This window comes from Wallemia mellicola (genome assembly GCF_000263375.1).
Source record: "Wallemia mellicola CBS 633.66 unplaced genomic scaffold WALSEscaffold_18, whole genome shotgun sequence".
NCBI lineage: Eukaryota > Fungi > Basidiomycota > Wallemiomycetes > Wallemiales > Wallemiaceae > Wallemia > Wallemia mellicola.
Genome location: NW_006531975.1, coordinates 188,759 through 211,155, shown reverse-complemented (window position 1 = coordinate 211,155; position 22,397 = coordinate 188,759). Strand labels below are relative to the sequence as shown.

At 37.3% G+C, this 22,397-nt stretch overlaps 8 protein-coding genes across 8 annotated transcripts; 3 read left to right on the top strand and 5 right to left on the bottom strand.

Moving 5' to 3' along the window:
• Window positions 1-436: 436 nt before the first annotated feature.
• Window positions 437-1,432, bottom strand: WALSEDRAFT_29725 (hypothetical protein; the record flags this gene model as incomplete). Its single annotated transcript, XM_006959596.1, has 1 exon — window positions 437-1,432. The coding sequence occupies one exon, from the start codon at window positions 1,430-1,432 to the stop codon at window positions 437-439; it is 996 nt and encodes a 331-aa protein (XP_006959658.1).
• Window positions 1,433-5,187: 3,755 nt separating this feature from the next.
• Window positions 5,188-6,980, top strand: WALSEDRAFT_65528 (hypothetical protein; the record flags this gene model as incomplete). Its single annotated transcript, XM_006959595.1, has 3 exons — window positions 5,188-5,498; window positions 5,559-5,702; window positions 6,734-6,980. 3 exons carry the CDS (start codon window positions 5,188-5,190, stop codon window positions 6,978-6,980), a joined length of 702 nt encoding a protein of 233 aa, XP_006959657.1.
• Window positions 6,981-8,721: 1,741 nt separating this feature from the next.
• Window positions 8,722-13,466, bottom strand: WALSEDRAFT_33436 (hypothetical protein; the record flags this gene model as incomplete). The annotated part of the gene is made up of 7 exons (XM_006959594.1): window positions 13,221-13,466; window positions 12,990-13,176; window positions 12,721-12,947; window positions 9,944-12,677; window positions 9,136-9,897; window positions 9,016-9,087; window positions 8,722-8,959 (listed from the first exon to the last, which is right to left on the bottom strand). Coding segments are annotated over exons 1-4 (1,676 nt in total), but the record flags the coding sequence as incomplete, so codon positions are not given.
• WALSEDRAFT_52233 (hypothetical protein) lies at window positions 8,763-11,416 on the bottom strand (the record flags this gene model as incomplete). Its single annotated transcript, XM_006959597.1, has 5 exons — window positions 8,763-8,959; window positions 9,016-9,087; window positions 9,136-9,897; window positions 9,944-10,120; window positions 10,168-11,416. The coding sequence occupies 5 exons, from the start codon at window positions 11,414-11,416 to the stop codon at window positions 8,763-8,765; spliced, it is 2,457 nt and encodes an 818-aa protein (XP_006959659.1).
• Window positions 13,467-15,189: 1,723 nt separating the features above from the next.
• Window positions 15,190-17,697, bottom strand: WALSEDRAFT_61035 (hypothetical protein). The gene is made up of 7 exons (XM_006959593.1): window positions 17,436-17,697; window positions 17,202-17,389; window positions 16,946-17,155; window positions 16,705-16,898; window positions 16,517-16,636; window positions 15,453-16,465; window positions 15,190-15,406 (listed from the first exon to the last, which is right to left on the bottom strand). The coding sequence occupies exons 4-6, from the start codon at window positions 16,705-16,707 to the stop codon at window positions 15,497-15,499; spliced, it is 1,092 nt and encodes a 363-aa protein (XP_006959655.1). The 5' UTR covers window positions 16,708-16,898; window positions 16,946-17,155; window positions 17,202-17,389; window positions 17,436-17,697; the 3' UTR covers window positions 15,190-15,406; window positions 15,453-15,496.
• A 1,702-nt stretch (window positions 17,698-19,399) lies between these two features.
• WALSEDRAFT_20801 (ribosomal protein S5 domain 2-like protein) lies at window positions 19,400-20,422 on the bottom strand (the record flags this gene model as incomplete). Its single annotated transcript, XM_006959592.1, has 2 exons — window positions 19,400-19,491; window positions 19,537-20,422. 2 exons carry the CDS (start codon window positions 20,420-20,422, stop codon window positions 19,400-19,402), a joined length of 978 nt encoding a protein of 325 aa, XP_006959654.1.
• Window positions 19,431-20,931, top strand: WALSEDRAFT_61034 (hypothetical protein). The gene is made up of 3 exons (XM_006959591.1): window positions 19,431-19,492; window positions 19,539-20,725; window positions 20,775-20,931. Exons 2-3 carry the CDS (start codon window positions 20,473-20,475, stop codon window positions 20,903-20,905), a joined length of 384 nt encoding a protein of 127 aa, XP_006959653.1. The 5' UTR covers window positions 19,431-19,492; window positions 19,539-20,472; the 3' UTR covers window positions 20,906-20,931.
• Window positions 20,932-20,961: 30 nt separating this feature from the next.
• On the top strand, window positions 20,962-21,532 carry WALSEDRAFT_47804 (UPF0057-domain-containing protein; the record flags this gene model as incomplete). The annotated part of the gene is made up of 5 exons (XM_006959590.1): window positions 20,962-20,996; window positions 21,044-21,103; window positions 21,151-21,194; window positions 21,240-21,293; window positions 21,341-21,532. Coding segments are annotated over 5 exons (302 nt in total), but the record flags the coding sequence as incomplete, so codon positions are not given.
• Between the last annotated feature and the right edge of the window lie 865 nt (window positions 21,533-22,397).

Sequence of the window (22,397 nt, the reverse complement as noted above, 5' to 3'; positions counted from 1 at the left end):
AACCTAACCTAACCTAACCTAACCTAACCTAACCTAACCTAACCTAACCTAACCTAACCTAACCTCTGGGATAACAGGATCGGACAATGAATTTTCTCTCACATCTGAGAACGAAGTGTAGCAAATAAAGCCACCTAGCAATACATTGACCATCAACAAACCAGCTGGTGCCCGTCAGACGTCCAGCAGTCCTATATTGAGCTATTTCAGGTGTGCCTTTTCATGACGTCATAGACAGACATTTCCATATCTCAGCAACTACGGCAGACATGACTCTTATATCAACACAGGTTGTTTCTGTGCCCTCAATAAACACATTGCACTTTCGATGTCGTTTTGCCAGCGTCAAAGATTCCCATGTAAAAGTGTATGATTCCAAATTAAGAAGGATGTCGAGGAAGGCGATACACTCCCACCTTTAAGCTTTTAAACAAAACTAAAGTTCATCATGATAACCCCAACTTCCTGGCGGATGATTAATCCATCCGTATAATGGCGGAGTCTCTACTTGAGGGGGCCCCTCTAGTTCTATATCCATACCATCACAAGCTTCACTATAGGATGGCAATGTAGTTCCAGATGCTCTCAACGTCGTTCCTATGTTGGGATGGATATAACTCACAGCACAGTTTAAACCTTGGGTAGCTCCTCCAGTGTGTAAACGCCAGAGGTAGTCCCACAACTGTGTTCCTGTTATGACTAAACCACCGTCGCACCCATCAGTATCCATATTTGTGTTTTCTATGGTAAACGTAACTGTACCCCATGTCCATGACCATTTAGCACTAGGGTCAACCCACACTCTATCATTGCCCCAAATCCTATTCAACATGGCTTCACTATCTTGGGGATCAATATAACCACTTTCAGGTGGCCACACGTAGCCGTCTATCTCTGTTGCCGGCTCTTGCACTTGCCTCTTATCAGTAGTTTGGTTCCTAGTAAACTTAACTAAACCTGTCAATGTCTTGGAGAGATCTAACCTTTCAGGATTCTCTTCGAGAAACCAAGGATCACTGAAGCTTTTAGCTCCATAGTGTGAACTGCTTGTATCTTGAGCTTGAAAGTAATTCTTAGAATTTCCCAACACCTTCACCGGAAAAGGTGAAGTGTTGTCCGTAGCACTGACTATTGAGACAAAACACGAGAAAACCACCCCAATAAGGGTTATGATTAAAGATGCTCCCCTAACATTCGAACCTATATTAGGTAGCTTCCTGTATGGTTTTCCGCTTTCTCTGATCCTATCTACTGTTGTCTTCTGGGAAATGTTTTTAGCTACTCTAACCATACCTAAACCTCTTAACCCCGGCTTCAAAACATAGTCACCTGGACTTTTCATATCTTCCATTTTATAGACTTGATTCTTATACGTCTGAGGGTCAGGGTTAGAGGTATCAGGTTGCTGAATGATATCGTTATTTGAATCCATTATATAAGTATTTTTTGAAGGAATGAACATATCGATTAAACGCCTTTTAAGGACAAAAAAAAATGAGTTTTTTCGGCGGACATAGGTGCGTAAGGCCCTTTTTCTGAAAATCTCGGCATTAGGGAGTCTAGATAATTTGAATCCTCCGAGAGAGAGAGGAAGTTAAAAGCTTTGAGAGAGGCTATACTGAAATTTTGAATTATTTTAGGGACTTTATTTGGTACCTCGCGTCATGCATTAATTAAAAGGTATGACAGTCAAAACCATATTGGTTGAAAAGGTGGATTGGCGTTTATCTATATCTTTCTAGACAAATTTTCAAAGAGAAATTTGGGAAAATGGGAATTGCCGAAGTCAGGTACCATCTGTTGTACGTTCCCGGTGCTATATACGTAATAACATCTTGCTATTTTCACTTGAACGCTTAGCGTTGACTGCATTTCTACAATTAATTACAAGCTATTCTCCATGTAAAGGCACGGGGCATTGTGTGTTGCGAGTTGGGAATGTTTCAGTAGCTTAGAAAATGCCTTATTATATCAAGATACATACAAATAATGACTAGAAGGTTCTAAACACAATTTGCTGAATCAGCCGAAAGTTCGTCACTTACTTTCTAATCCATGTGAATGAAAAATGAATAAGGTGCTGTAATGCTGAGATCCAAACCAAAGTGGCGATGGAATCGCGGTATTGGAGAATCGATTTTTATTGCTACTATAACTTCATAACTTTTAAACTTACTATACATGAATCAGTAACTGTTAAGCGTACACTTCACTTTATGATAATTTCATGCGTAAGAACTCTTGTTTTAACCATAATTATACCTTTGATGTACTGTAATATAGCTACTTCGTTCTTTCAGTCATAGTGAGAGCAAAAAGCTCGACAGATTTTCATATATGTAGGTGAGATTTCAGTACTCGTCCCTACGCAAGCCTTCAAATGTTACCGTCCTTGCTAATACACTAATACTTTGTTCATATCTGCGCTCATCTGTATATCACAGCCAGAATTCCGTTGTTTTCCAGCAACATAAAACAAACAAATATATGTGGATGTCTTATTACCGATCATTTACCTGACATCAAATGATATGATTTGATCACGAAAGTAATTGTAGTTCTTTGTAATACGGAAGTCAGAAATGTGTATCATCTTGAGGTAGATGTTATTATCACTTCAAACAAGCAAGTTGGAATATTCTCTAAAGAACAACTCATAATAAAGTTATCTAGTCAAAAGCTATGGAGAGGTCGTTGAACTTGCGCTGACTGTATCAACCGAACACATTACTATTAGAGATACCAGTGACTTGCACACTTGTAGATTTATATATAAGCTCTAAATGATACAACAATAAGTATGAGACTGTCAACACTGAGAGAAATGCCAGTCCCAGTGCTCCATTAGACAAAAATTCCGTACCAGATCAACTCTATTCGGGAGTTAACAAAATGTTAGCACTAGTGCGTCCTACGCATGATTTGATTACAACTTGCTTGCCTTGTCATTTTGTACCACAACGTGTACTCCATAGTCTACAGTAGAACATCCCCATTCACAGTTTAGTGAGCTTTCACTGTTGGTTATGTTGATGTGTGTACCGTTCAAGTTATCTGTATCATCCTGTATTTAAAGTAAATAACACCCACTAAATTCCTTAGGGAAGTTGTTTACAAACTTTTCTACTCTTTCAATATAATAAGCGACATTGCTTGAGTTATATTCCGAAGTCCAGGACGATCTGTATAGTTGATTCCGACATGACTTTTATAAGTAATTTTTTTAAAAAAAAAGAAAAAGCAAAATTTATAAAATGATGACAAACATAACAATGTCGCTTCGATACTTATCTGTACTTCCTGAACTCCACAAGCTCAGGATAATTGTCCGCAATTTCTAGGATAGCTAGAATCAGGTACGATAGTTACAATAATAAACTGATTTATTATATAATATTGTACTACACATTCTGGTGTTTTCTGTACTTTCTAATTTCTGCACCATGAACAATCTTTGATTTGTACAAGATGTTCCTTGGTGGATAATACACTCTTGGCGTTCTCGTCAGAGGTCGAATTGGTTCCGATAACAGTTGTTATCACAGTATTTCTACAATCCATGTTAAAATTAAATAAACAGATGTAACTTCTTTGCTGGATTGCAAAAAATGCTTGTTCTCTACAGATGCATTATATAGGAACTTAGGCAACTAAACTGATCTTTAAATTGCATGCAGACTTCTCAATTTACGTGAGCTTTCTCCTGGATTTCTGACTATTTATTCATTTTCTCTCTCTAGTCAGATATAAAACACGAATGAAAAAAGTACTTAATGTCAAATTACATGAATACGATGTCGGTACGGTTCAGCTGTCTTTATGGTAGGTAGAGAGAATTTGTTTTGAATTTATAGCGCTGTCTTACTTTTGCAGATATATTTCTATCAAGCCAGCAAGTACCTGAGACTTGGTTATGATCAACAGACCATCAAAATTGAATACCTGCACTATCAGAAAAGACAACAAGAGCAAGTAAATAGATCATTACGTCCGTACTTTCTTGGATTTGCAGATGACAGAGGTTGCGAGCAGGAGTTACAAATGAACAAAAATATCATGTGAAGACGGTTATTGATATTGCTTCTCTCAACTCTCTCGTATTTTAAATTATTATGTAAATCAACGTGTGCAACGTTTCTAGAAGAACGAGCGAAAGAGAAACATTACCTTTCAATTGACGTTGAGCATTATCTTCATTACATCCAAGCTTTTATAGCCAAATGCAGACTCAATAAAGTTATTATACGAGATATAATGTTTCTTGATGAAACAGTACAGATATATGTGGACGATAAGAGACCAGATTGGGTAGCTCTTTCTGACCCCGATATCTATGATCGAGAGGGCCACCTTCTGCCAGAAGTTGAGAGGAAATTCCATTTTTGAAGTGCGCTAGTTGGAGCGCACCGTTCTGCGTTATGATGAGTAATGACATCATAATTTCATCAACACTTATCTCAAGCTTTGGTTATTTCAATATACTCTTTCCAGAGTACCAGTTACTTATGGATTTTCAAAAAAAAATGTCAAAGGCGTCATATCGTAATATATATCTTTTATCAGACGGCTTTGCGGACAGTATATGTCTGCCTTAATATTTAAAATTGTTTCGCTGAATATATTCGATTAAACCCGCATCTATCTTAAGTGTGTTATATATACTAGTGAATAGACACTACACCTGAGGTCATACTTTCTTAGAGAAAACGTTTTCTTGCTCATCTTATGTTAGGTAAAGAGAATCATTACTGAGATTACCTCGCAATAGATCATATTCATTGGTAAGCAATATGTCAAACAATAACGGGTCTTCTCTTACAAAACTTGTTTTTATGGTCATCATTATTGCAAATTTATACCAGGAAGCGCTAGCAAATACAGTTAATGAATTTCCTGATCAATTATCTGCTAGGGATATCTAGTGTGAGGTTATGAATAAAGGAGAATGTTGCGATCGTTATGAATGCACTCGTTTGCTCTATACTTATCCCGAAGGTGGACGTTATTGGACAGGTAAAAAAAATTTCAAGGAATAAATATGTGGGGGAGGAACTCTCGTGTTGTATGTCATTCTTGCCGCTGTGACAGAGAGGATGACAATTACGGTTATCCAGATCATACTAGCGAAAACGATGGTAGTGGACCTGAGTTTATTCGTGGCTCGTCTTAGCTTCTTCTGTCGGTTATATGTTAGGTACCGGTAAAGTCGAATCATTTGACTTAGCTGAAGCACTCATCCCCGGCAGCCAAGAATTTCTAGATGGAGTAAGTGGAAAAGCAGTCCCTGATCCCGAAGGCTCTCAAGTGCATAAAATAAAATACGAACTCCAATCCTGGAACGGTCCGATTAATTGGGGTGACCTAAATCGTCTTGTGTCGGACTTAGCCGTACAGATGCGGGTGGCTTCCGATTCTCTTATCGATCACTCTGCTGCTACTTTTAGAAGATATCAAACTCAGATCACTGCTGGATTCTTTACCATAAAAAATACTATGTGGTGCTAGGGGCAAGTGAGCAAGAAGCTTATCTGAAGAGAACAACAAAAATTTTCCTTTAGTCAACCTCGTTATTACGGACTGAATTTGACAAGCGGTGAGCAAGGATTTGAGCCGTACATGGCACCTGACATCGTTAGTGAAGATTATTTCTCTGCTTTCGCTTCTGGTAATAATATTCGGAGAGAGGAATCAAAATGGGATTCGTTAAGTAACAATTAGTGGGACGGTAGATGGTATTGGGCGGATGAGGCTACATGTGTCACGGCGTTTTAGTTTGTGAATTGACCTGCATTTCTATAGATGAATACATCTATCAATATTAGCAATTTTGAATAGGACAGTGTGGTCTTTATATTGAAAGTTGTTTAGATAAAAGTGCGCTACCAAAGTAAAAGTGGTCAATGTAACTTTCAGCAGTTGAACCTGCATACTTCTGGGATCCGAAATATGTACATGTAAAGATGACAACCTTATATCTTAAAATCGTGTAAGATACACCATAAACCACTTTTTGGCGTGCCTCAATTTCGAGTCTTTGAATTCGAACTGTCAGCTGTTTGCAGCTTTTATTTATATATCACGCTATTGTATTAACAGATAAAACTACATCAGTTCTTAAAGAGCGCCCTGATGCCTCTCAGATTCAGCTTCGTGCAATCTTCAAAGCTTTTCTAACAGATTTTCTGGACTATTTTGGTGTTCATTGAATTTTGAAGCTCAAGAACAATGCTACCCGTTATCAGTAATTAGAACGATTGACGTTAATCAACGTTTAATGCTAAAAATCACGTGTGTCGATGTCGAATTTGGTGGATGATATCGTCAACTCAGAGAGCAGTTCAATTATTTGTGCTTTACCTTGTGTTATGTTATACCTGCTACAATGTTTTAAACGCCTCTCATGTCAAATTGTTATTGGTGTCATTGACCAGCATCGATTTGGTCTAAGGATTCCAGCTAGAATGATCATAGAGGTAACCAGACATATGCCGATTGATGTCTTGTCATAGCTATACTTTTCAAAGCAGCAAATTTGTTGAGACGATAATAAAAGTTTCGTACTACTGTGAGTGGGCGACCAGGAACTTATTGAGCGGACAGTTCACACTAAAATTTTTCTAAAAAGATCCAACAACATTCAGCAAATTACGTCAGCTCCAATTCGCCCATATAACTTCAAATAATTTGCCCCTTTATACGTTATGTCTGTTCTAGTTACTAACATCTCTAATAGAACGAGTGAAGTTGAAACGATGCCGCCAATCCAACAAAAGCACGAGCATTACGAGTACTATCTTCAAGTCTTCATTACCAAATGTCGTCAAAATGGAGTTTCTATGCGTAACTTTACATTTGCTGATCATATTTTACAAATATTCGTGAAGGACGACAGAGATAACTGGACTGATCTGACCAAAATAGGACTCTATGACGAAGAAGGAAACCTTCTACCAGAGATCACTAGTAAATATAGTTACTGAATTGTTTTAATCGACGTCTTAAATAACGTATATAATATACTTCTGTCAGATTTCGATACATAATGTTTTATTGAGTGTATTATAGTTTATCAAACTGAGTATCAAGTTAATGAGAGAGAATCAATATAACTGTATAAGATTTTGTACCAAATGCTAAGCAAGATTATTACGTATAAAACTTGAACATCTTTGTCAAAACGACATAACTATGTCTTTTAAATTAAACAGAAGCCGGTGACTCTCTTCTCGATAAACGTAAACGAGATTAGACGTGCAATTGATCCCAGTCTGAAGTGATCCACAGTGTGAGTGCTAAGAGCATGGTCCACAGAGGATTATAGTAACAAACGTGACTGAAACATTATATTGATACTTGAGCATCTCCTTGTGGGCTTGGTGATTCAAACCGATACGAATAAGTTAGGTACGCCCTTCTCCGCAAGTTCCTACATTGTTGGTTGTAAAAGTAGGTGCAGAGCAGAAAGTGAATCTGTGCATAGTCAACACGATATACTTATTACCTCAACTGACATTTAAAGTCATAAGTCATACGCTTGTTATTCCGGCCTTTAAATAGCACATTTATAACGATTTTACATCCTTCAGCAATAAGAACTTTTCAAAATAGTCCTTGATCGCACCATGTCTTTGAGATCGCTTTCTTAAGTATGATTTACAACATTTCCGATCATTCACTTCTTTGTTTCAGATTGCTTGATTTTTCACCACTGTTTCACTTTTAATTTATTTTCTCAAAAGAAGGACTATGTTAACTTCCAAAGAAGAGATAATTCCTTCTTAGACTTGTCCTTATGGTGAAGCTCTCATACTTTAGAAAAAATAAGTAAATATGAAGTAGATGAGGTTTATGTCGAGTCAAAGTACATATTTACATAAATAATGAAGATAATGACTCGGTATGAAATTTTTGATCGCCTACTATTTGTATCTAACACCAGGTTAATAATTCAAAGTCTCGTGAATAAAATTGATATAACCTTTTCATATTGAAAATGTTCCAGCTCAAACTGTTACCCACTGTAACATGCTAACACACACACCACCTCTTTAGTTAAGACCATTTGTTAGTATTTTGTAACCTAAAACCTAACCAACCTATCCATAACCGTAACCTAAAATAGCTGCCTGACACCGGATTTTATACGGTATCTTTCTACACAGCTTGGTAAAATTTTGGTTGACCTTGTGAGGGATCTCTAATCACGCTTATTAAAAGTGTGTACGGTACCTTTTTACACACAGCTTCGCAACTTTTTACTTGGCCTTCTGAAGGATCTCTGACTAGCTCTGGTTACATTTAGTAAATGTTCATACGGTTAAGTAATAGCTTAGATAAGACCTTCTTAATAAGTTTTTGCGAAAATCGCTGATCAAGACAAGACACTAATTTTGAAACACCTCTTCTTCATGGAAGGGTTGGTCGTGTTTACTTTGTTTTATCAAAAACGTTATTTCAGAGAAGTGTATTGAAAATATTCCCAGGCCACTTGTGGTGTCATTACAACCTCGAGCGTAACATTAATTACCATCAGAATAGTCAAAATTGTGTGCCATTACGTGACCACCTCCATCATAGCACCAGCTCTTTAAACAACCAATATCTCTATAGTTATGGTCAGGAGTGAGCCTACAATATGAGCAATCACGTCCAGTCCAATTGCAGTCATATCAGCTTGCATAAATACAAGCTTGGTTCGGAATTCCTGGTTGTAACGGGCCAAAATTCGTGAAATTGGCGATTTTATATGCATCTTTATTTTTTTACATTACATCATAAGGATGAATTGAGACCTCGTGCCAAAACCGATCATTTTCGCATTTGAACGTATGACTGCAGTAGCCACAACCATGCCTTGTGTCTTTATCACGTGATGTTACCTGGGTTAGTTCAAGATGAAGTTGGAACGACTCATTATCACCTTTAAAAGCACAGACGCTGCAAACTTTTAAGTCATCGTCTTTGATGAAATAGCCTGTTACTTTTGAAACATGATAACAACAATTGTTTACTTACCTCTAGTTTCTTCCCTAAAAAGAACTGGACATTGCTTACGTTGTATCGTCTCATTTGGTCCTTCTCTTGTCCCTATGATAACTCAATCTAAATTTAAGAGTAAGTAAACTAGAATCTCACCTTTATAACAAAAGTTTCTGATATGCTTTGTAAATTGTGCTTTGTTTTTAAACCAATGAGAATCATATTGACATTTAAATCCCGACTTCCTATCTTGAAGATTATCTGGACGGGCAGTTTCTGCTATATGCACTACAATCGCTTGACGTAAACCATCGACTCTCTTACATTTCTGACACTTAAAAGGGCCTTTAGTGGTTAATTCAATTCCACAGCCATACTTTTCGATCAGTACCAAGTTCTGACTTGCGTTATATTGATCTCTATGAAACTTAGTGATATGGAGAGACTGTGATACCGAAGAGTTGAAGGAGTGTCTACAGAAAGGACACCGAAAGACAGGTGTACCGATAGCATTTGATACGACAAGGTGCACTTGAATGCTACTTTTGATACCACTGCACCCGCATTCGGAGCAGTAGAAAATTTGCAAGTTTTCCTTGTATGTGCGAGTGCCAGTAGCGATCATTTCACCTTTGTGCGGTAGTGCTGACCACTCCTTCTCATGATCCCTAATTACATGTCGTGCGTAGGTCCCTGGAAGTCTAAAGGTGTGTGTACAAAGCTTACACAAATGTAATTTCTTTCCAACCGTTATCGAACTTATATTTATGTGATGGTTTACTTTATCTTCTCCATCTTCATATCTACAAATAGAGCACCTGAAAGAGCCATTTGATGTTGGTATAGCATAAGGGGCCTCCTCCCTTGGTGGGTCAACTGGTGCCGAAATCTCTAAGTCTTGCGGTGTGTTCTCTACCACTTTAAACCCACATTAGAACGAAGAAATCAAATAGGTAATACTGACCATTATGATGATCTATATCACGATGCATTTTTACCCACATTGCATCAGGAAACCGGTGTTGACAAATAGCACAAATTTCCAAATTTTTAGGATCACCAACGATCGCATAATGTTCTTGCAGTTCTGTATCTGTACCTGTAAATTCACAGCTCTCACATGACTTCAAAACTTGATAACCTGTGATGGTTCAAACTATAATCTGGAGCGCCAAGCAAGACACGTACACGGATTTCCATTCCTTAAGAGCTGTGTTTCTGTGGATCCAGTATCGCCTACACTGATGTACTCGTTTTTCCTAACATCGTAATAAACGCTTTGGGCATCCTTGCTATGGATAGTAGTAATGTGACTGCCTCTAGCTCCATGACTTGGGAAATTATGTGGGCAAAATGGGCATTTAAGCTTGTGATTATTTTCTGCAAACCTTCTGAAGTGATTCTCAAATGTATATAAAGAATCTACTTCATAGCCACACGTGCATAAGAATCGCTTCTGACGCTTCTTGTGGCATATCTTAATGTGAATTTGCAAATCTTCAATCGATTTAAACCTGTGCTGGCAATTATTGACAGTACATGCTAGATTTCCAATACTGACTGAACAATAATGGTCTAATAGCTGGTCCAATTCCAAAAACGTTAGCCCGCATTGTTCACATATGGAAACTCGCATGATGCCATGTATGTGTCCTTTATGGGATTCTAAGTGTTTTTTTGTGTGGAATTTGTGATTGCATTGATCGCAAGGGATTGGACCGGTTGTGGAAAAGTAATAGTGAGTTTGCAAAGCAGCCTCACTTGGGAAGGTTTTAAGACACAAGTTACATTGTCGTGCTTCCACATTAATCAGCTCTTCGTTTCGTATGTCTGAGGTCTTGAAGCATGGTACACCATCATCATCGACACCAATTCCATCGTCTAAATCTTCTCCTTCAAGTGCATCAGTTTTTTTGTTCGTATGTAAAGAAATATATGGTCTTATTAAGCTTTTGGAATCAAAAGGAGTGATTCTACGTATTTCCAATCTCCTGAAAAGTAGATGTCGCGCCATTTGATAACATTGTGACGTAGAATATGCAACGACTGTCAGTTTGTCGAGTGACCTTGGCCAGCCGGTAACAGTACAACCATAACGGCCACACTGATAAGTAAAATCTCGCGTGAAAGATCTTCTTAATCTTTTGAATTCTTCCTGATTGCTACCCAAGGGCTTGATATCTGCTTTGGCTAATAATATTCTTATTTCCTTACTAATAAAAGATTTACATTTAACTAGGAATGCACTTTGTTCATCATTATCACAGAAACCTTCCAAACCTTCTAAATCTGCAAATTCATCTGGTAAAACTAATCTTGAAGGATTAAATAATTCCTCTAAACTTAGTTGGGCATCATCATTCTTTGCTAAGGAGAGAGCAGTAACGTGTTGTTTATGTCTCATCGGTGCAGTAGCATTATAGCCGAATTGAAGCATGTCAACGCTTTTTTTCATGTCTATGACATAACCTTGACTTTCTTCATCATGAAGATTTTTAGTATCGCATCCTAGCAGAACTGGTCTTTCTATGGTTGATACTTTTTCGACTGAGTTTGAACCGATCACCCTATTTAAGGTAGACACATAAACGTTCGGTTGATTCAGATATAGACGAATCCCTCTCAGTCCTAGTGTACTTTCCGAAACCATTTTGTCTTCTACAAATTGACTCCTGTATGTGTAGACGACTTTTTTATCGAGCCAAGAAGTACCATAAAGGTCTCGAGTTGCAGTACCTGGCAAACCCATCACTTCTGTCGGTCCTTCTTCAGACTGCAATACGTTCCTTGGACTGAATCCAGCCAAGATAGCTGTAACGTAGACCTTGAAAGGTACTTTTTCACTGCCATAAATCTTATTTTGGTATACCTGTCCATCTGCTTGGTGAAGTCCCTTAAGTAGTGCTTGACAGTATGTTCTATTTGTATTGATTAAGTAAGTAGGTATGTCTTTAATGACTTCACTTCTACTAGGACGACCATCACGAGGCCTGTTAAATTGGTGTTGGAAATAGCTGACGTATTGTGGTGTATATATGCGAAATGATCTTAATTTGCAGAAAGTGTTCGGAGGGAAAGTCTCAGATAAGTCAGATGTAGTTGTATAGTGTAAACCTAGACATTTTCCGATATTTGTTAAGTATACAGTATCTTCTGCTTTATAGTGTTTGAAGTTGATGTAGGATAAGCTCAGGTTAATATGGCCATCACCGATAAACATTCCGACCAACTCCAAAAATGCGATTTTCTTTTCAAAGGTCTTAAGACCAAGGTAGTTACTCAGATCTTCTGGAATATCATTAGTACTTGATATTCCGCCGGGCGACCTGTACTGAAATATACACTTGTCTACAACTATGTCTTCTAACGTCTCCATGGTATATGATTTGAAATACTTATCATTCGTTTCGGTAACACAAGGAACTCTCTCATATCTCGGGGTTGTGAATGTGATACCATAATCTTTTGACATGTCGCTTTCGCCTGCTTCTAAATTAGCTACATGGATTAGGTCTTCGGCTTGCAAGTGTATATGTTCAAAAGCAAACACTTTCTGCCAATAGCAGCAATTATCTTGGGGCCTATGAGATAAGATTCTGTCCCCCACTTGGACGTCTTGTGGCTCCCGATAAACGATTTCATTGTTCTTAGTAAGCGCAACCATGCCATTCACTAAATCAATGTGAGGAATATCGTTCCTGCTGTGATTCAATAATTACTTCATAAAACCGGACTACTCACATATGCAGACTGGAAAGCTTTCGAAGTGCATTGTCAACGCACAGTTCATTTGTGCTATATGGGAGGTGAGATTCGACGAATTCTTGTAATTCCCGTGGACTGGTCACTCGTATATCTTCTGTTGACGTTATGTAATTAGAATTATTATTTAGAACGTCATCGAAACCACTTCTTTGTATATTATTGGTATTTTCACCATATAAACGAACGAGTAGAATATCTTCCATCTGTTTATTGTGAGACAATTCTAATTACAATCTTGATCTTACGGTAAATCGTGTGAGTTTTATGATAGCGAATTGGGTACTAGTGGGATCCAGATAACGGAAACAATCTCTGACATTATTCTCACCCTCGTCTACTGACTTGATATTCCCGTCCCCTGTACAAGCAAACAAAGACCAGGCATTAGAACTTTGCCTAAGCTTTTCCAGAAATAAATGCAAATCACTGCCCCTAATTTGTATTAGTAGATGTGTATTTTTATGAGGTGCGCTTACATTTTATTATTGACGCCCTAGTTTTATTTGATTGAGGTGTTGCTTTCTTTACCGCTTATGATTTATTGACTACTTAATCGGGAATATGTTCGGTGGCGTTTCTGGAGGTATATATAGTGAGGGGGTATATATAAAAACAGATATATGTTGGAAATGCAGGATAGGTGGGAATAAAATATTGACACTAATATAATAAATATTTATTATATATTTAATAACTTCTTGCTAAGTAATTATAAACTCAGGCGATGGTTATATTATTGTTGTTCGTCGTCTTAAATTAAAAAGTGTGTGAAAACATTCACACGTTAAGGAAAAGGACTAATTATGAAAAAAATTTGCAAATGCAATCGCCCTACTAAAATAGAAACCTGAAAAGCTTTAGATAACTTGGTGATTACCATTTCAAAAAGAAACAAAACATTGAATAAAAGTAATGACCTGACGTCATTTGTGTCAAGGTCATATTTACAGATAATTGGTAAACCATGAATTACTCTATAAGTTATCGATGTCAATAATTATGCTCTGCATTTGCTACGCTTAGGTTAGGTTACAGTTTCACTATTATAAACTTGCTGATACAACGTAATTTTATAACATCATTTTTCTTCTCTGTTAGCCAAGACAATAGGAACCACTAAGTGTAAGAGCTTAATCACGAGAGTTCCGAGAATCCAGCAAATTGGACTAACATCTGCTTCAATGTTTTTATGATATTGTATTATGATCGACGGCATATAAGTAAGCTTGATGCTGTTTCGCATCCATCAATAATGGATATGTATATATATATATATATATATATAATCCATGAAAGCAGTAGACTTGAAGCACCGACAGCAAGACAGATACTAAGCTGATCCATAACTAAAATCTAAATTACCTTCCACAACTAGATCGATAACCTTCCGCATACATCCGTTAGACCATATTATATATGTCCTCATTGTTCTTTAAGTCTCTTAGACTTATGTCTTTCGTGCGTTGCTGAAGTATTATTCGAAACAGTTGAAACCTTAAGAAGATATATCGCTAGCGTGTTGGGGTAAATGATGGACATTTGATTGGCTTCCATCAATAAGTCGGGTTGACCATTCTTGGCGGTTGTAACAATGAATAACGATGACTTCTTTTGCTAAATGGTCCGCATCTCACATAATTCAATCGATCATTCACTCGCTGGTGCCTTTACGACTTGAAAGAGGTTGTTTTGGACATGTCTGAAGTTCCTCTATTTTGGATATGTACTTAATTTTTTGCGGGTATTGTCACCTGCGCCGAAACGTCCGTGTCTTGTGCAACAATAGGTAACAATGTGAGCATTATCGTTATACAACTGTCGTTGAAAACTAGAGCCGATAGAACAAAACTTTCTGGAAACTAAGGAAGAACCGGATTTACTGTAATATTATTCTGAAGTGCTTCTCAATCTCCATCGAATTGGCTTTCATGCCGATTTTCTACTATTGAAAATTTTTTCTTCAAAAAGAAGTTCAAACTAATTCTAGTAGTTACAATTGATTTGCATAACGTCTTTCTCTATAACTAGTAATCAAATTTCGTAAAATTTTGAAATATAACCGCCACTATTTTGTGTGTATTAGGGAATGTTTGACAAGTACTTGCTGTGCTCACATTGTGCAATTGTCTCAGATGAAACGATTAAGCCAATACGAACTAACGGATAACATATATAAAACCTTTTTTTTTTGAAAATTGTACGTTTAATAGAGCAGATAACAGTTTTTTAGGCCGGTCCTATCTGCTTGCAAGCACAATTAGTCCAAAATACGATCAAGAGACCTATCATACTATTTATTCTATTTTCAATTAAGCTCTCAATAGTCTGCATATTCACAAAGCTAAATTTAATACTTTCGAGGGTAGCCGAAAAATTCATTTTATACAGTACTTTTTTATTAATAAGAATAAACACAATTTATTCGATAATTGAATGATGATTTTGAAAATATATGGTTATAATGCTTTCAGCATCTTAATAAAATGAGACAATGGGATTTGAACTTTCAGAATCTGCTTTTTTCCTATCAGAAGTTAATAATAAGGAGTTTTCCAGAAACCCTATAGATATGAGAGCAATTACTTCAACTGAGATTGTGTTGTTCTCGTCAAGCGTGAAACTAACTATGTGCTTTGGGTATACCACATCTAGTTAGGAGTCGCTAAGTGTAGTCAGGAGTGTAATTATATAGTCACATAATAACTAACACCTAGGATGTGTATGCATTGGTAATAAGCTGTGCATTTAAGGTCTAGAGTGTACGCCTCGATGATCTACCTCTAGTCCTATCGTAAACTTCATCCCCTTCGATGTAGTACCAATCTGTGTATTTCCTCTTTGGTAGTAACTTAACCCGTTCGCTTCTTCTTGTTTGTATTACTGGTTGAGCTTCAAGTACATCTATTGACGAACAAGTAGACAAACTATTCATCAAACTTTGAGGTGATGAAGACGTTTCTTCCGTTTCCATAGGGCCAGCTGCTTCGGATCCGCTACAGGGAGATGCTTCTAGCATAGGCAAGCTATTAGGAGCGCTGGAAACGGCAGAATCTTGCAACATAATGGATACTTCCTCCTGGTCTTCCAGCTCTTCAGAATACCTTTCTCTGATTATAGTATTTTCTGGAGATCTAACCTTTGTAACATCGATTGAAATAGATGTTGGATTACTTGAAGCACCTAAATTAGTGGTGGTAGCAAATATGCAGCTATTTTTATTTTTACTTTCGACAGAAATGCGTTGTACGAGAGACTGCCAACTTCTGACGAGGCTTTTACCGCGTTCCTTGTAAAGTGAGAGCTTTCTAACTTCTTCTTTGTTAAGTTTAGCAGCGAAGGTCGAATTATATTTTGAAATAACTTTGATAGCCTGTAATGCAGAAAGTTCTGATAATGATACATAAGAAACAAGGTTCTGCCTTGGACCTTCCGGAGTGAAGGGTACTCCCGATCCCGTTCTTTCATGTAAAGAGCCAGGTTGACCTTGTTCGACGACCTGGCTTTGGTTATGACAGCTATGTGTATCGAGAGGTAATTGCTCGGATTGAACAACTAGGGCAGAATATTCCAGAGATGCTTGAGTCGTGGTTATATCATTAGGTAATGGAACGATGTCTAAAAGATTATCATAGACTAATTTCAGCTGATGGTAGCTCCCATTCAAAGAGTCCAATAATTTTTCTGATAATACCTCGTTGTTATTCCTTGAACTTGATAGTTTCTAAGAAATATCATTGTTATGATCAAAAGAAATTTCAGTATCTATGCTCACGGTTCTCGCATCTTGGATATGATTTAAGAGGAAGTCTCGTTGATTTGTAAGAGACAAGAAGTTGTCTTTATTTAAATGGAGGTAATGTGGAATTTCATCTGTAGCTTCACTAGTGTTTAACTTATGAATCAAGTCAATTTGAGTTATTGTATTTGTAGCCAATCAACTATCTTTTCTAGATTACGTACCATATTTGTCGCTCCTTCGTACTTTGTGGTTGAATCAAAATGACTACGGCCATCAAATACGATGTTCAGATCGTTGTTTGTTGGACAATTAAGCGGTGAAACGATTTCTTTCCCATAAGGAGTGAAAACATTAATATTGCAGTCATAAGCAGACGCGCAACCCTTGACATCAAGATGGTCACCCCAGATAGACCCTACAGTATATGAGCGATATCTTCGTGAATATGAGAGATTAACTTACTATCTAAACTCAGTTGGTGGACATGGTCATCAACTGAAATGTAGTTCTGACTATCTACTAGTATACGCACTTCTTCTACTTCACTGTTGAGAGATAACCATCTTAAGATCTATATGGAATTTCAGCTAACTCTAAATTTAAACTATCTTTACTCTCTCCCTGACAATATCATGCTCGAATTGGCTGTTGTACAGTTGATGGCTCAGAGATCTGTGGATTATTATAGTTTCAGTCGTATGTTAAATCTTAGACTTACTTAAAAAGGCAATGTCCATCACCAGGTATATTCACTTTCCTCAATCCATGACTTTCTAGTATATTTGCTAGTTTTTCTCCTGCCGAGATGTTCATTGTTAATGTCCAACTCATAAATACCATGTTACAGTTCAACCTTGAAAACTATGCCTTATTCCTGGCTATACAAAATGCTTACTAAATAAAGGTCTGCCTGAGTCTTAAGGTAATATTATTTATCAAATGTAAGACGAACACATATGATATGACGTTCCGAGTACGAAGCTGATATCATAAAATCTGATCAGTATATTGTATTGTAGTACCGAATTTGTTGATTCTCTTTACATGTAGATGATTTGTCCACCGCAGATGTCATAGTTACCAACGACAATTCATAAATCTGTATGGTGAACAGATCCCTAAATATTATTCTTGGTTTCAAGAAAAAAAAGAATGTTAGGAAATTAGTACTTGTTTCTATTAGCTCCTTTGAAAACTAAAGTGTGTTGCGTATGTTATAAAACGCGGTCTTCATGAGAATTCAAGAGCAGGTAGTGGTACAAATGTTACTCTTAGCCACCATATTCATTCACCAGGAGAGGCCAGTCTATGAGTCTTATACAGCATGTTTTAGCTCTGAATCGCTTTGGAGGGTGTAGTATTACTATAGATAGTCACATCTAAATTATTCATCGTCTGAATATTGCACTTGCCTGAACATAATACCGTTGTTCACTGCCTCTTTCGGTGAGGATATATACTCTGACACCGTTAAGCTTATTCCCTTCGCTTGCGAAACTTTGAGAATTCTTATGATTGGAGACAATTTCCTCGAACTTTGTGTGGCGGTGCTGGTTTTCCTAGCAAAACGCAACGTTTTACCAACCAAAGGCGTTGAATTAGGTATGGATTTGGCGTCGTTATTATGTTTGGACATGATTACTTTCAATCTATCTCCACCCACTGGTACTTAGCGGTTTTGCGGAGATTAACTGGTATATATTTGCAGCTAATATAAAGCGCATGTATTCATAATATTCAATTAACAATAAATCTTTTAATAGATTTATAAGAAGCATGCTTGTCGCAGATGCCTGTTTTGCAAATTTTACACGTGCTGGTCTCAGCTGACATTCCCAGTAAAAAAGAAAAAATCAGGGAGCACTAAAACAAACATACAGTAGAAGGGTGAAGCATTTAACAAATCCACTAAATATACATAAATGTTGATTTAAGTCACTATTTTACGACTTGCTTCAATTTTGCGTGATCTTATATTTGTCTCACATTTCCAACAACGTAAAAGAATCAAATTTTGTATCAAAAATTAATACAAGTAATTAAAAAGATATGCCAGAGTGATCAGTGGCAGAATATGTAAATCTGTCTTCCACAGTACACGCTTGTTCAATTCTTGTAAATTGTTGGAGGCATCTAGAGCTATATCTATCTCATCTGTTCTAAGTTCGTCTAATTGGCTATAGTTGACATTGTTCACCTCCAATTTGAGCTTTCCGGTGGTTTCTTGATTACTCATACTGTAGAGAAGAATGTCTGAATTACTGAAAGCAATATATTGTGTTATCGACCAAGCCGGAAATCCGTTTGTTATCTCGAACAAGGTACACCTTGAGATAACGGTCGTACATTGTAGATAATGATAACGCAGGTAAAACGGATATATAGATAGAGAGGTATATATATATATATATATATATATATATATTAGAAATAAAGCGTTATATGACCTCATCAGAATATCAAGGATTGATTGATTGCTAAATTGGAGTGTCTCGTGTTGCAGTATAGTTGAAGCAAAAGGCTTTAAATGAATTTTAGTAATTTGAATAAGAATTACAGCTAACTGGATACTTTATCAATCAATCTGAACGAGCTACCACTGACAACTAATACGTTGCGTTGATAAGCAGAATCAGATTACGAGAGACAGCACTTTTTTTTTCTCTTCTAATATACCTTTACTATATAAAAAATCTGCGCATTTCTACTTGCTATTTCAGAGGCCATCATGATGGTTAGGATGTTTAAGAGATCACACCGGTTGAGGTCATTGAACAGATACCAATCAGGACTTGAGTAAAATGGCACATAATTATATCAAGCAATTGATAGTACGGCACATTAAAGGTCATATTAATTTTAATATTTTACTGTAGAAATGAAATGCATGAGATATTGAAAACGTCCTCTATAAATCTACCTCTTGACCCAGGTTCTTTGCTTACGGGCTTTGACAAGGTTAGTCTTCTTTCTTTCAACTTGTCTAGGATCGCGGAGAAGAACACCAGCTGCGAGCGTTTTAGTAGACTGCTTTATAATTAAGTCTCACTTACCCTTCTTGAGTGTTCTCTTTACGCTGCGGTCGTCATCAGATTCCAAACCCAACCGTTGGTCGATTTGACCGAGCAATCCTTTAGCAATGCCATGTGCGAGAGCGGCAGCTTGTCCAGAGGTACCACCGCCTCTAACTAATCCAAATACATTGAAATTTCCCAATTGACCGGTTACTCTGAATGGTAAAGTTATAGATTCTCTATCGTGTATACGAGGGAAAAACTCGTAAATTGGTAAGTTGTTGACGAGAATCTCGGTATTACGGACCTCTTTTTCAGGTGATGTTGGTACTAACCACACTCTAGCAGAGCTCTCTTTGCGTCTACCAACAGTGTAACTTCTACCGAGTTCATCGATTTCAACTGGTTTACGTTGTCCTACTTGAACTTCTCTACCACCTGGAGGTTCAAATTCTCTTACAGCTACTTCAATATCGTTGACAATTTGGGCAGTTTGTGAACCGCCAGATCTTGCTGCTGGGAGTAACTTTGTGATAGAATTAAGGAGATCGACTAAGCGACGATATTCAGATACTTTCAAATGAGTTTCTAACTTTTTTTCTACTGCTTCTTGACTGAGCCACTTGAAAATAACACCAGTGTCGTTTTGTGAGCGTAACAAATGAAGCTTCTTCGTTGGTAGAGCGAGTGCGAGAGATATGGACCTCTGAGAATCCCTCTTTAAATTTTCCAAATTAGCTATTGAGGATTCGAAAAGTGGTCTGCCTGTGTAATAATAGCTGTTCGTTGGTTTGAGTTGTGGGTTGAGTGGTGCGACAGGTGCATTCCTTGGTACGTAGCTAGTTTGCTGCTTTAATAAGCTAGTACTGCTTATACATCTCGATAAAGGTCGTTTGGATGCGCCTACAAAAACCCGCCTAAGCATTAGTTGATAGTAAGAATGAAAGGAGAGGACTTCTTCTTCCACAACACTCAATGCAAAAAAGATCAAGTATACACCCATCAGTTAGTAGACCTTCTGTAGCAGGTCCACCAATTTCTTCTATTCTTCCAGCTAAAGCGCTTGAATTGCATGGGCTTGAGCAAGTGAAAGGTGCTACATCGCAACTTTTAGAGCGTGTAGAAGGTCTCGCTGAGGAAGCACACACGCTAGCAGAGGGTGGTGAAGCTGTTGGAAAAGTTCTAGGCGTTTGGGAGGAGTTGTTTTCCGTAATTAGATTGATGGGATGTGAGCGGGATCTTTCGACGCGTCTGCTAATTCTGACGCGTGCATACAGCTATTACGAACCAACAATCAGAACAGAATCCAGAGAACGGTGCAGATGATACAGCAGAACAGGACAGCGACAGTCCGACAGAGAAGTTAGTACGGATACCAGTCGACGGACATTCTATCGTTAACCAATAAATGTATTTCTATATTTTGTACATCAATTCATTGTATTTCCATCACTCTCATCATCAAAATGGTCAAGTCCACAGACATCTTGCTTATGGTTGTACGTGACAAATAATGTTATAATATTAGTATCTTATAATATTATAGGTTACTATACTTTTCCCGCCAGCCGCTGTCGCTTTCATATCTGGCTGCTCCTGTGATTTGGTGCGTGGAATAAATTATCCCAAATAGAGAAAACTAAAAGTAAACAGCTAATAAATGTTGGTTTATCTCTTCTTGGATATCTCCCTGGACAGTAAGCTTCCTTATTATCTCTCACCCACGACTCATAAATCAACAGCATCCACGCATTCTGGCTGATATTCAAGCGTATGGCTGCAGAGGAGAAATATGGGTAGGTGTGATATATCCTTTTTGACTGTTCACTCAAATACCACTCAGTTACAAAGGATTTAGATACCTCGGAAGCGGAAAATATGAGAGTATAGATGGTCTCACGACAGAGCCACATCAGCCGCCACCTGCCTACGGTGCCACAGACAACGCTTGATGTCTTTTTTCGCCGCTGCATATGTTAGCTCATTTTTTCAATATATTCTTGTACTATTACTTTAACATCAACTTCAAACATCGTAATAATTTATATATAATGACTGCAGTCTATTCAAATAATTTATACACCAGTGATATAGATTCTGATATGGAAATTATATCTCAGTAATAACCTTTAAATTTCTCGTTCACACTATTATGACATTGGGGAAACATTTTCCTTATCGAGAGTAGCAGAAAAGAGCCCAATTATCGGTGTGATATAATGTACTATTGCTTGGTTGACCATTTAATCTGAATATATATAATTATATACATCTCCACTTCGGTACGATGGCAAATTACACATCGAGAGTGTATTGGTCACTTTAATTCATCTATAAATCAGTCATTTATATTTATTAGGATTGCATCTTTATATATCGCTAGATATCCCAATAACTGTTAAAGAAGCCAGAAAAGTAAACCAATCTAGTCAGAGAGTATGGGCTAGGTAATAGTATACGCTCCCAAATGTTGTGATCAGTATTGAGATATAGTCCTCTCCGAATCACGTGATCGGTATTTCAATGCATAAAGATTGACGCAATTTATTTCAAAAGCGTGCAAGGCCAACCATGATTTGCTCATCCAACGCAGAATAAGTTTATTATTTGGTGACCAATGATGATTACATACAAAAACATCAAGTAAAACTACTGAACGAGCGTAACAATTACTGTGTGAACTGAAAACCATCAGCTAACGATATCACTTGAAACGTTATCTTGCGATATTGAGTCTGTCTTGGTCGTAGTATGCAGATATTCAGCAAGCCACATTTGCTTCGATATTTGGACAAACAAAATTAGCTTAGAAGATCTAAAACTTACATATTTTTGCGTTGTTTCCTTATTGCTATCAAGGAAATTCAATGACGTCTCTTTTGTATCCTGATCAGTAATAA

Bases quoted from the DNA above. Each gene is read 5' to 3' on its own strand.
- WALSEDRAFT_61034 (XM_006959591.1), top strand. From the start codon at position 20,473: ATGCAAAAAAGATCAAGTATACACCCATCAGTTAGTAGACCTTCTGTA. The intron at 20,726-20,774 runs GTGAGCGGGATC...GCGTGCATACAG, and splicing joins CGTAATTAGATTGATGGGAT to CTATTACGAACCAACAATCA.
- WALSEDRAFT_61035 (XM_006959593.1), bottom strand. The intron at 16,466-16,516 runs GTGAGCATAGAT...GATATTTCTTAG, and splicing joins ATATCCAAGATGCGAGAACC to AAACTATCAAGTTCAAGGAA.